Here is a 19,127-nt window from a genome sequence, read left to right on the forward strand (position 1 = left end):
GTGTCAGATTTCTTTAATTATTATTGCCTATTACTTGCCCCCTATCCATTCCCCTAAAATCAGTGTTCTGTAGATTTACTGTGTTAAACTATAATTCTATTCCTTGGTCCCTTATGGCCATACAAATTAAATTTCTAAGAGAAAGCAGCTAATATAGTCTATGATTCTTTATAGCCAATATATCACCATCTGATCCAATCTGGTCTAGGTAGAAAGATACAGGAGGTCAAATTTGGAACTTACGTAGGGCTTCTCGTTCAGGTTTGGTTAGGCTTGTCTATGAAAATATCTAAGCCTACCAAAGTCTTTCTGGGTCACCCTGCTACCATTGGAAGTTCTCCCTGTTCAAAACTGATAGGATTCTACACGGTTGTTTGGAAGAAAGTTGATCTTGTGAGTATGCCATGTTTAGTCAACACCAAATCCGTCAGGTTCAACGTGAGTCGCCCAGTCAGAGCGCGTGTCTGCATGAACCCAGCTCCTACTTATGTGACTCTTCTAGCGGGCTGGATGGGTTCTTTAGGGCTTTGTAGGAAAGATTAAAAGTGAAGTAGGAAAGTGGTTTTCATTCAGTATCTAATATATATCTCCTGTCCCCTTGAATCAGTATGAAAACAGTATTTTCTGAAGCGCTGCTGCTGTTATCAGATGTCAAGTGAGGGTTGGGGGGATTCTGTGGTCAATTAAGTTTGGAAAATGCTGGTTAAACAAAGTTAAAGTAGGGATTACAGTGCTGGGATTACAGGCGTGAGCCACTGCACCACCTGACCATTATTATAGTTTTTAAAAAATTCATTATACAATAATTTACAATGTCTACTTCTGAAAGGACCTGGGCCACTTTAGAGTTTGAAATCTATTGAAAAAAGAAATTTAATAATGAAAACTGAATAGGGTAAATCTTAAGGTAGAAAAAGATAAATATTTATTAAATCTTTGAACATAATTATGCGGGCAATTAATTTGCTTCTAAGAAATCTAGCAGTTTATTGCAGAACAAAAGTGGACAATCCTTCATACTACATAGTCACATTATGACGAGAGAAGGCATTTAAACTCATCTGTAGGAAGCCTTCTTACAGGTTTGCAATTCTAGTTGGTTTAATACAATACTTAACTTGTAACTGGTCATAAAAAAAGCACATTTGTTAGATCTTGAAACATATGTGCTTGATAATCTGGAAACAAGAAAAAAGTAGCCTTACTTGGAATACGATCTGGGAAAAGTGTCAAGGCTTTTGGAGCTCTGGTCCCAGCAGCAAGTGTTCTTTGGTGCTCGAGACACTGTGGACCAAGGGCAACCCCCTCAGTTCCTAGACCTCTAGTCTGAGTAGCTGAAAAAACATTCCTTCCTTGTTTAAATCTCATTCTTATCTTTCCTCTGTCTTCTAATCTTTTCTCTCTCTCTCTCTTTCCACTCTCTCTTGAGAGAGGACAAGGCAAAGCTAGAAGGCCAATTCCCTTGACTCCTGGCCTCCTGATGGAGTTTCCAGGATTGTCAGACCATATAGACCTTCTTTTCTTACTTAAAAGTCTAAAAAGCATAAGCTGTGCCTAAGGCCCAACTGCTCTCCGGCATCATCTCTTCCTGACGGTGCAAGGTATCATCTTCTGACTGTTGACTCCAGAGAGAGATGATCAGCGTCCTGTGAAACTTCCACAGGGCCACAGCCTCCGGCCCCCGCCCCACTCCCATTCCCACTGATCTCCAGGGACGTCTGACGGCCAACAAAGGAATGAAGCCAAAGAAGAGGGACTCCTTGTTTCCACTGAGGGCAAAGACATATACTCGAAACTTCTAATTACATTCTTAACTGTGTCCTAACTTTCAACATCTGTCAAGCAGTTGAATGATATCTTTTTGCTGCTTTTCAAATGATAGGATTCTTTTTTTTTTCAGTTCTGCCCTGAGATTTTCACTTCATTTTCAAATATGAATCATAGAAAATTCCTCAGAAGTCATACTTGTTTCATTTTGTTAACTTCATCATAAGCCACTTTCTTCCTCCTTTGAACTCATCTGCTATAGAGATACATGGGATAATCACAAAACAGAGTGCCAGGCTATACATTCCTATTTGAGAAATTCATTGCTAAGTCTGTGATAATAACAAAACCCTATTGTACATAATAACCCAGTCATCAGATTGAAGTAGTTTTTTTTTTAATTCAGCACAATTCACACATGTAAGTTGTCTATTTGAATATTAAGATTTTGAACATATAAACGATCATACTAAACATGAATGAAAATACAGATGAGTTATCTATATCTACTTTGTAATGCATGTGCATATTGCTTTATACCTTCATAATAAGTGTTACATATAATAAACAATATCTAATTACATTGCCATAAGTGGTTCAGGATAGTACAATAACGTTGAGTTAACCTTCAAAATAAATGAAGGCAATAAACATATCAGAAGAAACTAAGAACAGAATTAAGAAAAAAACCTATTCACTTGTCATTTCTCTAACAAAGAAATTAGTCGATTTATAAAATACTACCTTTCTTAAGTCTTTCTATAATATTATGTATCTTATCCAATTTTGCTATTTAAATTGCAACACATCAGAAAAATAAAATAGTTATTTACTAGCTGTACAGATCACTTGCCTAATTGTATGGAATATAGCAGAGATAATGAGCTCATTGTGAACTGCAACGGCCATATAGCGTGGCTCATGAAATGCTGATGGGACTGTCCGCACTGCATAGCAGAGATAAACACCCCACAAGAGGAATAAAAATTCAGCTGTGAGAAGACAAAACAAACAATTTTTCATTAGTTTTATAGATGAAGAAAAAATAAAATTTTAGTTCTTAGCATGCATTTTGTGCCTATTAAAAAAACAGAAGTTTAGTTAGAAATAGATGCATATACACCATCATGTACATACATATACAGATGTCATATATTTATTTTTAAATTTTATTCAGTGCATAGATTTTTCAAAGGTATACTTTGTTGTTGTTATTGTTTTTAACAGCATTTGGACATTTGGAATCTCAGAATTTTTTGCTAATACCTGAATTTCCCCTAAAACAATCGTAAAATAATTTTCCACATTCCCAACCTAAGTTTGGGATGTTCACGGATCATTTGGGTGACAATAAGTTCATCAAGGCAACACACGGATTATAATATGTTTATATGCAGCTTCTAGAAATTTATTACGGCACTGAGCCCAGTTCAACAAATAAAGATATCAATATCCATTGCCAGCGATGTCAAAACACAGCTTGCTAAGCATTCGGTGGCATATTTTATACAGGAAACATTATTTCTTTGCACATGACAGAAATCATATCTTTTGTGGGTGGAGTCCTGAAAGGTTTAGTAAAATTTACAATCATCTTGTTTGATCACTGAAGGCAGAAAAGACAAGCACAGTGTGACAGCTAAGAATAAGGACTTCAGAATCATACTAGACCTAATTCTGAACCTGGCTCTATACCTAACTATACATAATCTTAGGAAATTTATTTAGCCTCTCTGGCCACAGTTTTTTCATCTGGAAAATAAGGATAATAAAAATACATATTTCATGGGATTATTTGCTAATTAAATCAAACTATGATATAAAACACTTAAGATAGTTTCTGACACATAGTAATTATTAAATAAATAGTTCGTCTTATTAAACTTCTCATTTGACTTTTTTTCAAACTAAGCACTGCTATTTTAACTTGTTTTGAACAATAATCATACGACCTATTTTATCTGTCTTATTGACATGACCTTATTGGAAGATAATATCTAATTATCAGAGAAATACAAATTAAAACCACAAGAGATCATCTTATACGAATCAGAATGGCTATTACTAAAAAGACAAAAAAATAACAGATATTGGTGAGGATGTGGAGAAAAGGGAACTCTCATATGCTATTAGTGAGAATGTAAACCAGTGCAACCTCTATGAAAAACAGTATGGAGATTTCTCAAAAAACTAAAAACAGAACTACTATACGATCCAGCAATACCAGTACTAGGTATCTATCCTAGTACATAGTACATAAAAAAGATAACTGCACTTGCATGCTTTACTGCAACACTATTCACAATAGCAAAGATTTGGAATCAACCTAAGTGTCCATCAACAGAATATTTGTCAGAGTAGGAGACAGGGCTGAGACTGGACACAGGGGCTTGAAGATCAGGTGCAAGTGTGAAAGTAAACTACTCTCAAGCAGAAGCTAACTAGAGGGGCTGATAACCACAGGCAAGAACCAACTTGTCAGCTATTTCTGCCACCTTACATGAACTTTGGCTAATTACAACATTATTTATTTTGTGGTTTTAAATTTTCTCTGCCCTTGAAATCACCATGATAGTTCCAAAACTACCAAATAAGTATGAAAATGGGAGGGAAGCCAATTCTAGGAATTACTGCCCAAATTCTCAGTAAAAGTCAACCCTGTGGCCTGGAATATTCCTCTCCCCAATTAGTAAGACTACAAAAGATCTAAAACACTTCCTCTCAGTGCAGCTGCTCTTTTTGAGCCTGCCCACGCTCCTCCCTGAGAGTGTACTTTTGCTTTCAATAAAGCTCTCGCTTGCTTGGCTTACATGGTGCATCCTAAAATTCTTTTCTGTGACAAACACCAAGAACTTGGAAAAACCTCCACTCAGAGGCCAGTAACAGATTGGATAAAGAAATGTGGTAAATATACACAATGAAATACTATTCGGCCATAAAAAAGAATAAAATCATGTCTTTTGCAGCAACATAGATGGAATTGGAGGCCACTATTTTAAGTGAAACAGCCCAGACACAAAAAGACAAATACTGCATGTTCTCACTTATAAGTGGGAGCTGAATAATGTGTGTACATGGAAGCAGAGTGTGGAATGATGGACAATGGAGACTCAGAGTTGAGGGGCAGGGAGGGAGGATGGGAGGTTTCTTGGTGGATACCATGTGTGTTGCTCCAGTGATGGACGCACTGAAGGATATGACTTCACCACAGTGTGTGAATGTGTCAATGTAGCAAAATAGCACTTGTACTCCATGAATATATACAAACAAAAAATAAATGAAAAAACAATCTAATTAATAAGAAGAAAGCTCTAATTTGGAGAAAACATTTCATCATACGCATTACTTAGATGTTACCTTCTTAAAAACTGAAATACTGATGTCCATTCGAAAGACTGATCATCCATCCAAAATCCAAGGTGTTTTTCCTCCCAAAGTTTCAGCGTATTCCTACCAGCATTTAATCACAAGGTAGTGTTTCAATTATCGAATCTCTCAGGAGCTACTCTAAAACCCTGATGTTCCAGAAGCCAAAGAAAAAATAAACTTCACTCCAAACTCGCTGTGAGATTTAGTGTAGGTCCAAATTATTCAGTATGGTGGCTGCTGGCCATATGCTGTGAATATTGTTTCCAGCGAAGCTTTACTGGACTGAAAAAAGGAAATCAGGATATTCTGAGGTCTTATGTATAATTTCCTTTCCCAACTCTTGTATTTCTCTCCATGGAACCACTGTTGCCTTCTTTACTCAGGTTTAAAATCTCAGAGCCACCTTTCATTTCTATATTTCTTTCTTGGAGTTACTTTTCATATGTTTTCATTCCTCTTAATGTTCCCAGTTATGATCTTTGCCTAAGCCCCTATTAATTCACTCCTTATTTGTCAAAATTATTTTTGAAGGGTGCATCTAAACCTGGCTTCGCCCTGTGTTAATCCATTCTTCATAACAGTAACTGGTTATATTTTCTGAAACTCCAGTTCGATCATACCAGGATTTGTCCAAATTCTTGCCACTGCATTTGGGTTAAGCTATTCACATCTCTGTTAGAAGATTCACTGATACCTACTTATGATCCTAGAAATAATACCTGCCCCTAAATGAAGACTACAAGGTGGGGTTTCTGCTAGGGAACGTATGTCCTTGACTTTCAAGTACAAATGCTTTGTCCTGACATTCCTAGCCCTCTATAATATGACTTCATAATATATATCTAACATGATCTCCTAGTGCTCCCTGACATAAACTCTTTGAGCTTCCCTGGAAGGTCCCATTGTTTTCTGAACACTCCAAAGATTAGTCTTGCTTCTGAGTCTTTGCTCACACTATTGCTCCCACCAGAAACATCCTATTATCCACATTTCCAAATCTTAATTAATTTTTCAATGTCCAGTTCAGGTCCCACCTGTACCACAAAGCCTCCTAAAATGATTCTAAACTACCCTGAGTTTTCTTTGCTCTAACATCTTACAGTTTGTAACATTCCACACAACACAATGTGGAGAATAATGCCATATAATATACAATTGAAAGAAAATTGTTCATGGGGTCTTGTTAGTTACCTCCTCCCTCCCCAATTCCCCAACTAGTTATAACCTCCTACAGGGCAAGAATTGAGTCTTTCAATTATTTTTTCTCCCTTTGCCCACATAGGTATAAGCAATGGTCCTGAGCCTACATAGATATGATTTAATAAATATCTGTTGAATTGCATGACTCTAAATGATGTTAGTTTCATGTCAAAATAATTAGAGATGCAGACTTTCTGTTACCTTGCCACTCCATTTAACATTGCAGGGCCTGTTAAGGCACAATAAGCAAGAGGCCATCAGCTTAGGATTGTTTCTGTACCTGGAACCCTTAAGCAAGCAAACAGAAATTTAGGTGGAAGCATTCCTTGTAACTGATTAATTCTGAATGAAGCTTCAGCCAATCATAGACAAACTGATTGGTTCTATTACTTTAGACCTCCCACTGGGTGATACCCAATTAAGACAAACACCTTGCTCTAGCCAATCAAGTAGTTTCTTTTTTCTTTCTTGTTTTTTTTTTTTTTAAACTTTGCTTCCATATTCAGCCTATAAAAGCTCAATGCTCAGGCTGCTACAGTGAAACCCATAATCTCCTTTTGGTTTTGGTGCTTCCTGATTCATGAATCATTCTTTGCCCAGATAAACTTTGTTAAATTTTATGTTGTCTCAAGTTTTTCTAAATAGGCCTATAAGTGATCAAAAGATCATATTGGCTTTATTATTAACAGTGGCAACCTGAATTTACTGAGTGTGTGGTACTGTGCTTGGCACAAAAGAATGGTGAATGCGAAAATATTATTAAGCAACACTAGCACAAAAATATGCTGTAGTTGAAGTATTCACATGTAGCTGCATTATAAAAACAGTATCTCCTCTTACTTACTGCAGTGCTTTTATATCATGCTATACTGAAGATTCAAAAAAAGGAAAGTAGTTATCAGGTTAATTAGTGTGCTACAATGGAGAATTATATTTAAAAATATAGGACAAAATAAGATTTCTCATAATAGCAAAGCTAAACATTAAAATCATTTCATTAGCAACATCAAACAATATGTTCTAGCTAAAAAACAATTTATTATTCAAAGTACCAATTAAACTAAATGTGATATATAAAAGTTGGGCTTGGGAAAAAATCAGTTTCATATAATTAACTTCAGACTAACACTGCGATTAGTAAAGGAAATATGCAGATGTTACCAAATTTTGCAGTGTTATTGCGTGAGAGTTGAAATATGTGTTATGCTTCTGCTTTAGAAAATAATTTCTAGTGTTAAATGATTTTGATGGGAGGCATGAGTATAGTTAAAAAGGGGATGGCATTTGTATTGAAAGATCCAAATAGGGCTTTCAGAAAACTGAAGTGTGTTATTTTTAATCTATGAGGGATAACAGTTTAAAAGTTCAAGTTAACTACCATAGCCTTTTAAAAATTAATACACCATAATGAAAGTAATTTCAAGTTATTTTTTCAAAAGGCTGGGCCAAGCAAGAATATGAGAATGAATATCAGTTCTCTGACAGTGAAGATGCCCCAGCTCTGTGATCTTACACCACCCACAAGAGCTGAGAGGAAAACAACCTCAAAGCACAAATGACGCTCAAGCTGTGGTACCCTGCTTTGCCATGTTGCAAAGGCATTCTGTATTGATCACATTTTACTCAACTCAGCCCCATTAAAAAATTATTTTTTACATGGCATAAATAATATACAAGTGATAAAACATTTAGGTTTCACTTCCCAAGTGCTTCTTTTAATTTCCTCTTCCATTTTTCTCTAAATCCTATCCACTTAGAGAATTCATGGTCAAAGTAAAAAATTACTTACAACTCTACCCAGGAGAACTCATTTCATTTTTGTTTTAGTAATCAGGTGAGTGGCACAGAGGTCATCATTAAGGATTAAATCAAACATCTTAGTAATGCTTGAGGATGTCTCAAATTCCAGCCGGCATACAGAAGCTTTGATATTCTGGAGACTTATCTGCCTTTTCTTGGGTTGAAATAAGGACAATTATGAGAGTTACAGTGATTAAAACAGCGAGAATGCTACTTCTGAAAGACTTTTAAAGTTAGAAGTGACTTTGTTAGACCATGTGGTGAGGGGTACGTTTTTGAGTGTCTATGTGGTCTGGAAGGGGGTGGTTGGTGAGCTGCTGTTACTCTGCTGGCCCTGAATCAGTTTATGCAGCTTTGGGACAGAGAAACGTGCAGAAGAAGGTGGACACTGCAGTGTATTTCACCACGGGGACAGTGGCGACCAGGATGTCTGCTCCCCTCTTCACTCTCGGGAAGCAGGGAGCCATGAGGGCTCAGGGGACATGCCTTCCAGAACCTTGCTCTACCCCGGTTGCGCTCATCCTGTGAGCAGCAGACAGAAGCCCAGAACCCACATCTTTCAGCATCTGACGGGTGCTCCCTAAACTATATACATCCTTGGGCTGAGGTTTTCTTCTGTACTATTACAAACAGAGGCACAGACAAAACCTTTGGAAACATTGTTATGCCACTGATGAAAATAAATATTTTTCCGAGCAGCAATTGTTTGTATTTCGAACTAACATGTTAATTAGAATTGAATAACCTGTGGTAATTAAAGAAGTTCTCCTCAGAAGCACTTTTTGTCCCCTCAGTTAACCTGATTTCATAGCTAACATTTGTTGAATGTGCCAGACACTGTGTTAAATGCATTTTGTATATTATCTACATTTGTGAAGGTTTTACTGTAGAATTTGTCACTCCTTTTAAAAGGCCAGAGGCACAATTCTGAATGCTGAAGTTTTGAGCTTGGATCAGAGATACTGTTGGGAATATCGGCGGATAATGTGGTTAATCACACCAACTATCCTGGGTCACACGGTGACTGGATTATCCTCTTCTCTTACCCACTCACTGCGAGGGTGCTCTCCCGGGGAAGATTGCTGTGAATGGTCTCACATTTGCAGGCTGGCTTTGCTTCGCTGCTTCCTTTCACACATCTCTAGAACTTGGACCAAATTTGTTTCCTCATTTTCCACTGCATCTTAAGTGGAAACGGTAGAGAAAGTATACTTTTCTCTCTCTCTGGCATACACATTTAGAGTTTTTAAAGTTTGATGCGGGTACCAGAACTTTAGCAAAACTCAGATGCTTAACAGCTTGTGGACACACATTAAAGATCAGGAACCGTGACCTGCTCACCAGGACAGAGTAAGATGAGAGAACCCTGAGAGCACTCGGTCAAGATCAGAGCAGCAAGCTGTGTCCTCCCACTTCCCTCTCCCTGCCATGCGCATGTGCATTATTGTCTGGGGAGGGAGCTGGATCTGGGATCACTTGCTACCACTACAAAAATGTATTTTTAATTTTTGATCTTCTATAAAAGCCCGACGGCTTTGACAATTTATTTGCCTTTGCTTGGGCTACCTCACTAGAAACATGTACTTTTTGAAGGGCCAACTTGAATGCTTTTATACAGATTGCAGTGGGAGCTGTTTATTTATTTATTATTTATATTCCACCTTTGTGGAAAACTATTTTACTTCTTTGAAGTGTAGTTATTTGCTAAAGGGCAAAGAGAAAGGATAAATTAATTTATTTTATACCTTTATTTTATACTTCCAGTGCCATTTTTAGGAAGACATTTTAACCTCCCTGGAAGTTGTTGTAAATTTATAGCTTATAAAACTCTTTGATCGAATGGTACTTCTACTTGTACCTCTTTAAGGTATCTCCATATTGCTTTCCACAGAGGTTGCACTAGTTTGCAGTCCCACCAAGAATGCATGAGTGTTCCTATCTCTCCGCATCCACGCCAATATTTATTGTTTTGGGACTTTTTGATAAAGACCAGTCTCACTGGAGATAAGTGATATCTCATTGTGGTTTTGATTTGCATTTCCCCGATGATTAGAGATGTTGAGCATTTTTTCATATGTTTTGAGGTATCCCAAGAATGGAAACACAAGCACCACATGTACATGTACTCACCATCAAATTGGTATTAACTGATCAACACGTAAGTGCACATATAGAATAACATCTATTGGATGTTGGGCAGGGGGGAAGGGGGAGGGGGGAAGAAGGGAGGAGGGGACGGGTATTTGCATACACAAAGAGTGCAATGCGCACCACCCGAAGAATGGACATATTTGAAACTTGGACTTGGGGGGAGGGGGGGCAAGGGCAACATACGTAACCTAAACATCTGTACCCCCATAATATGCTGAAATAAAAAAAAAAAAAAACAACCCTTTGAGACAATTTTGCTGAGTGAGGTTTGGCCAGGACACTGCTTGACGGTGAGTGAGGGATGCGTGCAGTCATTACCAACCTGCTGTTCTCTTGGCTAGTGGTCTCTGTCCTTTCCTAAGTTATCCCAGGGTTTTGACTACTACCAGGAATGGGTCCCAGTGAGCTTAAACAGGAAGAACCTGCCAATCTCTCTACTTTTCCATTTTCTAATATGTATCTAATCTCAGAGGAAATGATAGCACCAGGTTCTTCTCTTTAAGATGACTGCAGATATCAGATTTGGTGGGGCTATAAGAACACATTGGAATGTGTAGTCCTTATGGATTAGCAGCTTGTTATTTAAGCTATCATATTTTTTGTTTTGTTTTGTTTTGCTAACAAATATTCTTTTTAATATAAGGAAAAGAACTACCTAAATCATGCTGACAATTGAGTTAATCTATGGAGTTTCTCTGGTCAAACAACAAAAGAGAGCTCTTTTTCCTTCTTATTTTTTCCCCACTTTAAAATTCTAGGGTTCCACAAGGGAGCTGAAACTCCACAGAAAAAACTGTGGTCACCAGAGATATCTTAGTAACTGTGGCTCCATGTCCCTCAACCCCTGTCCTAAGACAATCCCTAACCCAGGAGAAAACTTCTGTAACTTCTAAAAGAGAAAAATGGTACTACAAATATAAAATTAAGGTATAAATGAATTATTCTTTCTCTCTGCCCTTTAGCATCATATAAATAATTACTCCTCAAAGAAGTGATGCACTTTTCAGAAGAGCAGCATATAAAGAAGAAAATAACCCCCACTTCATTAATTCAGAAAGCACTTAAGCAAGAGCTTCAAAAAGTATGTGTAGTTTCTAGCAATACAGCCTAAGCCAAGACAAACTGTCAATGTGGTCAGAGTTTTATCCTTTGAGTGAAAATAAAAAATATATGTTAAGAAATGGTAATAAGTAATGCAGCATGGATTAAGACACACAGTACATTAGAATAAAAGAAAATGTATGTAATGAACCTAATTCAAGAACATTAATCTAAGTCAGATGAAGAGGAAGTTTGATCTACTTTCTGTAATTCTTACTCATTGAATGGTGCTAAATCATATTTCACCTGTCATAATAAAGCCTCATCTTTTGGGGTAATTAAGTATTTAAATCCTCCAAAACAACTGCTATTGTAGAATTTCCTTATATAACTCAGTGAGAGAGTTACTATATTTTTCTCAGTTCTTTCTAAACACTGGCATATGACTTATTAAATTACTAAACACATTGTCTGTTTTGTGTGTTTAAAATGTTATACTAGGAAGGAGGAGAACAAAGAGGAAGAGTGTGTCAATGAAGAAGAGAAAAGTAAAGATTATAGTTTCTGTAAAAACAATCTTTCATGTGAAATCCAGGGAAACTAGTACATTTGAACAGTATTCAATGTTGGAATTCACTGGAAGCACAAATATTTTAAAATTACCAAATGGGATGTGAACTCAAGCCTATCATACCTTATATTGCTTATTTTTTCTGTATGTCTTTCTTTCCAACTTTGTGAATAAAATATATAACAAATGATACCAAGCTGTAAAGAATTTCCAGGACCATATGACACCTCATGTATTGGAGGATTTTTCACGACCATGAGGAGATGGGGGCTGGAGGGAGAAAGAACTTAATTTATAACAGGCTCCTTGTCAGGAAATAGTTATTGCATCAGATAAATGCAGTTGAGAAGAGTTGGGAATAATGGAATATAATAGAAGATAAATAGAAGTTTAGAGCTTTCTGCATATATTCTTGTGCTAGGTTAGAAAAAGCAGTAAAATAGCTCTATTCTCAATGATGTTCCTTTTTATCATATTAGATTGTCATCATCTAACCTCAGGAAGTAACCAGGAAAACAGTTCAGTGCATGCCTAGGTCAACACGGAAGTCTGGCACACAAATTTAGTCATGGAAGGGAAGTTATAAATGTCCTTGACTCTATGACTTATCAGCTATTTTTTGCAGTCTTGTTGTTTCTTGTAGGTAAGAATCTGCCCACTTATTCTAACTTATCTTGGTCACTGGTACTGCTTCAGTGTCTTCAATCTATGTTCTAAATGTGTAATCAGAAATTGAGTTCTATCCAATTAAATATATCAAAAGATGAACTCCATTAAATCATCACCTGTGTCATTAAGTAAACATATTTCAAATTTGGATCCCCTATACTAGAGGACCTTCCCTGCCTGGGATATCTAAATCTAGGTGTGAAGATGTGGTCTAATTGATCCTAGGGGTGAAATTATAAAGGTTAATTTGGGCATGAAAAGTCAACGGTACTTATTTGTCAAGTTGTATCAGCCAATTGGGACACTCATGGGGGATAAAGTTTTGACTTTTTAATATGACAAGTTTTAACCCTAAACTGACTACCAACTTACCAACTAGGGTAGCTAGATTTAGGAAAAAAATCTGGCAATTGTACTACCAAAATTTTTCAAAATGAGTATGATATTTACTCATCCTTTTATTGGGATATTTATTTGTTTTCTTTATTAATTTAGGAGACTGTTTTCCAGTCTTAGCCCCTTTATGCTTTACATAGTTCTAGAAGGATAGTGATTAATAAAAATTTTCATCAAAACCAAATCAATTTTATTCTACTTCAATAACTGTAATTATACTATGTAATTTTTTTTAAATTATACTTTCAATTTACCATGCCAAATTTTCACCCATCTAATATGTTGGCTGTTGGAGAAGTCACAGGTAGGGTTTCATAAAACGGCTGGGAATTATCAATTTAGTTTATATAATTTGCTCAAAAATACCTCCCAAAATTTGACTGTACATATTTACCGTTGAAATGAACTTGGGGACAACTGTGTAACTTCTACAGTATTAACTTTAATATGTTTCTCATAATGGTCTAATTCTGACCATAGGAAACATCACAAGACAAAGTGAGCTGAGCTCATTCTTTGTTTTTTCAGCAAATATTAATCAAGAGCCTACAAGTGGCAGATACTTTGTTAGGTGTCAGGTATACAGTGTGACCAATGTAGGCAATGTTGCTGAGGAGCATATAGATACTAGGTTGAGACAGGAAAGAGGGATGAACAGATGGAAGAATACTTTTGTCTTTAGTGAGCCACAGAAAATATATTTAAATGTACTCAGAAAAATTTGAAGTGCTGAGTCATATAATGACAAGCAATGTAAGTACTATAGTATTACTTTATTATAGATTTAGATAATTCCCAAAGAGGTATGGCTGTTTAAATCTTTAAAGAAATTCTAATCTGATCTAGAAATGTTCTGGAGCACCCAAATTTTGAAATTCTCCTTCCACCAGATAAATAAAATAATTTGTTAAAAAACTGGCTACTAGGCCCGAAAAGCACTTCTCACATTGTCCAATGTCCATTTGTCTTTCATAGTTGCAGTGTTTATATCCTTATTTGTTTTCCATTAAAGCTTATTGCACAATTCTTTATACAGGGCAAACAAGATTACTGAAAATTATAAAAAGACATAAATGACAATTGGATTCTGAAATTCATTTTTTCCCCTTCCATGTCTTCAAATTATTTCTTCAAAGAAACAAAGAAAAATCATCTATCTGAGCAGTTTTAGAACAGCCCTGTGCAATAAGCAAAAATAGAACAGACCCAGACTTTTAAATTTATGACTCATATATCTAACTACTAGAGCTCTACTTCAGTGGAAAAACTAGTATTTCACTCTCTCAAATGATTTTTTATTTTGTATTTATTTAAAAGAATAGATTGTTTTTGACAGGCAAAGCCAATCCAGAATGCAGATTTACTAATATATTAACCATTGCTTTTTCTTTTTTCTAAACTGATGCCCGACACTGATGTAAGTATACCCAACTTCTTGACAAATATTTAAGGTAAAACCTATCTCCTACCACAGCCCCTCCCGTACATGGAAACACTTCCACTTAGGAACCAGGGAATAACTTAGCTTTCAGTACAGATTTTCTAGGTGACTGAAGATGTATGAATTTACTCTTGATTAACAGCCTGAGAATCAAAAATATAATGGTAAACACATTAACTATAAAAATATATAAAAAGAACTGAAAAGAGGCCTATGCTAACACATTCGAAAACATTAAATTAAGAGAGGTTAAGTACAGAATATCTTGATGCTACATGCTAAAAGAGAAATAAATGAAAATTGCTGTAGGGTAGTGTGAAAAAAAAATATGACAACCGCATGTCTCAGATTTTTCAACACAGTCCTAATTCCAAATATTTGCTCCTGTTTTAAATCATGTATCCTGACATTTTTTTTTAAGAGGACTGTGTTATGTCACTGTAGGACAAGTATATTACCAGAGCTAACATGTTGTAGTAGTTTATAGGAAGGTTACTATCAATTATATATTCCTATATACTTCTACCTAGAAATCATAAATGTGATCTTCTTTAGATTACAAAATAAAGTTTAAAAAGGTTTTCAATGCATCTCAAAACCAATGTGTAAAAAAATGCAAAAAATTCTGGGTGAATAGGGCATACTATCTGTTTCTTTGTGTCATAATATATTTTGAGTATTACTTTTTTGTAAAACAGAAAAATCTAGTGGACTTTTCTTCATAGTAATATAAGGAAATGATTTTCCTATTTGATTAACTTGCATTGAAGAGTATAAAATAATGTCAAGAGGTTTCTATTGAGTAGAAATTTTGTATCTATACAATTTGTTTAATTTTTCTATTCAGACTAAAGTCAAGATCAGATTTTCTTCCTACCTTAGTTCTAAACTTTATCTTTTGATAGTTATATTGCCCCAAATATAATAAACTTTATATGTTATCATTATAACCATTCCCATTTGTACCCACATTACCTCATTATTACAGATATCAGGCCTATAAGATTCCTAAAATATCTTGCCCAGAAACATATTCCTCCATTTGAACTATAAACTAAGTACACATTTTATTAGCTTCCAGTAAAAGACTAGATGTGAATATTCAACCAACAATTGCTAAATGTGGTGAAGGCAGAAAATGAGAATTGAATTCATGTTTTAATTTTTTATACCTGCCAAATAAAATTAAGATTTGTCCTGCAGCTTACTGAGGGGAACAACAACAAAAAAACAAAGGTTATTTTCATTCTTTTATTGTATCTTTAGAGACTTAGCTTAAAATAGCCTGATATTGACAATAGAAAAATTCCTATGGATTTTCCTTCTTTTTTCAAAACACTGGGCTGTATTTTGGGCCCAAGTCAGGAGGTGGTTCTAAGTTCTCCAGTTTCTCAGCCACATTAACTCTTACTACCTGCAAGTAGCACGGCGTAGTCTTTGTGTAATACTGAGCGTCTGGAGAATTACTGTTTAATTATCTTTAGAGGTAAGCACAGGAAATACAGATTAATCAGAAATTTTGCAGAGACAATCTCTTTACAAAAAATGCCCTACATACCAAGTCAGATATATCATGGGGCCAAAACTATATAACAATACCAGTACACTTCCTTTTTTCTCCCAGCTAAAGAAATAAATCAAGAAAATAGCTATAGTTAATCAAATGGGGCCCAACTGATAAGATGCAAAGCAGAAAGTCTCTTTGTGCACAGAAGTTGTCTCTATTCACTGTATTTCTCCTTTCTGGTTTATTTGATTACATTTTCTCAAGAAAGCTACATACCTTTGAAAAAGAATGGAACGTCCAGAAAAAGATTACATCACATATGTCATTACCATCATTTTCATATTGTTTTACTAAAACTATATTAGGTGAAATTCCTTTAGGCTTCGTGAAAGAGTCTTGTAAGGCTACTAAGGAAGTCAATTATGATGCTACTGAGAAAACGGTAAGACAAGCACAGAAAACAAGTAAGCACATACCAACTGCTGTCATGTAATCCCAGCGGTCAATGAGGCACATATTGAAGATGAGGTGATCGGATGTTTGCCCCTGGCCAATCAGTGAAATCTGCCTCTCCAAATTCTGGCATACAGATGAAGTCCAGCCAATGAGAAACCAAAACACCACCAAGAGTATTACTGCCAGCATCCTCATGACCCGTCCACCAGTCATATATGGAATTCGTTGGGCTGTTCGTGAAAGAAACACCTTCAGAACCCTAGAAAAGCAAAAGTTCAAAATGTGAGGGCAAACCTAACACTCGAAAACTAAAACTCTAAACTAACTTATTTTTCTAGGTGTAATTTATACCCACCAAAATCCACTTATGCAGAATTTTGTTTTGTTTTGTTTTGTTTTAGAGATAAGGTCTTGCTCTGTCACCCAGGCTGGAGTGCAGTGGCATGATCATAGCTCACTGCAGCCTCGAACACCTGGGATCATGTGACCCTCCTGACTCAGCCTCCTGAGTGGCCGGGACTACAGATGCACATCACTGTGCCCAGCTTATGCAGTTTCAACATAAAAAAAAAACAGAAACAATATTGCTTATATTTTTATTTAATTTCATTTTAGTTTATCTTCCAGTAGCAACACTGATATACAGTATTAGAGGCCATTAAGTCAATAGGTTCATATATAATGGAATTCTTTTGAGCATGTCTTAATATTTCAAGGAAAATTCTCAGGACTTTAGAAAGATCAGCAGGCAAACATTGTTCAAATAAGGTTTCTGGGGGATTAAAAAAAATAGTCCTGAAAATAAGCAGTTGGAATTTATAATATTATACTAAGTCAAAAACTTTCTTGAACCAGTTGTTTTTTATAGTAGAATGTTATTAAAGGTATTTTCTGGAAATCATTTCATATTACCTTCCTTCATGGTCATTTTATCACATTACCAAAAATAATAATGAAATAATCATAAAAAAATGAGAAGAAAATTTAAACACTAGGCTAACTGAATAAGATCATTGCATTAAGGAAGAAAATTGGGATGACCTATAAGAAATGTGATTTTTAAAATCCTGTATATGTCAGATAAATAGCCATGGTTGAGAACTGCTGAATTAGATGATATCTAAGAACTGTTCCATCTCTAAATACTGCGTGAAGACAAATCCAACTTTTCTATAGGGATCCTCCATCCACCCAATCTTCAATTTCATCTCTAGAATATTTTCAGCTAATTTTAACGCCCTGCACCCATTCTGATATTTTGTCACAAAATTACAATTTGATATAAACCACCATGAATGGTTTATGATATTATGAGAGTATCCATAGTCAATTTCCATAAGACAAAAATAAAAGCATTTTCCCAACTCTCTATTCCCTCCTTCAATTCATTCTTTCAACAGTTTTTAAGCCATATGAATTTTTAATGAAAATCACCAAAAATCCTGAAATGAAGCAAATACACCTGAAATACCCTACTTGTATTATGCTATATTTTTTCATCTGTACATAGACCTTTGTCAGCTCTACTTCAATTAACACAACACATCCAGTAAAGAAAGTTATTTTGTAACTGATTCCTTTTTATGCTCCCCTCAATATCTTGAATCCTATTGTCCTCCAGCTAACCCAGAGGGTGAAGTTATTCAATTGTGAATAAAATACGTGCCTTCAATTTCTCTGTGGAACAATGTCAGAAGGATAGTAGTATTGAATAAGGGTATAATAGAAGATCTCCTAACCACTCTCCATTTAACCTGTTCCCCAGATTCACAGTTAATCTCTATTCCTTATATAAGGATGGTTTTATTCTTAATTATATGAGGATGTCCATGTCATGGTGAACGTTAACACTGGCAGATGACTTGCTACTACTCTTTAGTGCACCTCAAGCACTTTTGCTCCAGCCAGTTTAATTGTTACTTGTTATGTTGTGTTTGTTGCCAAATTATGCCAGTTGTTATCGTATGAGTAATTTAATTAAATATTAAATAAAATAATTATATATGATTGAGAAACAAAATCCATCTTGAATGCTTTGGAAAGACTCTAAGAAATTAAAATAAAATGTTAACTTAGAAGAAAGTATAGAAATTTTAATATCTAGGCCTGGTCAATAAACATAAAAAGCTAGAAAGATTCTATACTCAGATTATTTCGAAAGAATTCTTTAGATTTTTGCTCCTATTTAAAGAACCAACATCACGAACACAATGTTATCTATTCCAACACAAGGCAGTAGGTAATGCATTTTGGTGATTCATGCTAGAAAGAGAATAATAAACTCTATATATCAAACCCATAGTCAAAAAAGAGGACTTATTTAAAAAAGACTGGTGAATGATTATTTGTGTATTTTAAATTACAATATCTATACACTTTTTAAATGCCTTTCTGCTTTAAAAAACTTTATCAACGAATGGACCAATTACTAATCCCAACTATATTGGGTAAGAAGGCTTCCACTGTAATCAGCAGACAGAAGAGTCAAGAATTCTACCTTAGACATGAGAGAAATTTCTTGGAAAATTAATATTTTTGTCTGTTCCCATCTTATTTTATGTTGGAGAAACTTGCAGTTGCTGTGTACACATAATTGTTTCTAGTTGTACCTGGATGAACTCTAAATTTTGAATGACTAGACTCTCAAGAGAGAACCTGACCCATTTTTCTGGTCTTCTATACTTAGGCTATGACAGAAAAAGAGAAAACCATTCCAAATTCTAGCTTCACTCTTAATTTGAATATTTGAAATATAATTA

General features: G+C 35.4%; 1 protein-coding gene across 1 annotated transcript in view; it reads right to left on the reverse strand.

Annotated features, from left to right (window-relative positions):
* The window catches only part of GPR158 (G protein-coupled receptor 158), a 193,124-nt gene that overhangs the window by 11,379 nt on the left and 162,618 nt on the right, over positions 1-19,127 (reverse strand). The window contains exons 5-6 of the mRNA XM_012654864.1: positions 16,389-16,627; positions 2,621-2,759 (exon numbers count right to left, since the gene is read on the reverse strand). Of these exons, the coding sequence (XP_012510318.1) occupies positions 2,621-2,759; positions 16,389-16,627 (378 nt within the window). The remainder of the gene's footprint in view (positions 1-2,620; positions 2,760-16,388; positions 16,628-19,127) is intronic.

Source organism: Propithecus coquereli, unplaced genomic scaffold, assembly GCF_000956105.1.
Source record: "Propithecus coquereli isolate 6110/MARCELLA unplaced genomic scaffold, Pcoq_1.0 Scaffold45, whole genome shotgun sequence".
NCBI classification, from domain to species: Eukaryota; Metazoa; Chordata; class Mammalia; order Primates; family Indriidae; genus Propithecus; species Propithecus coquereli.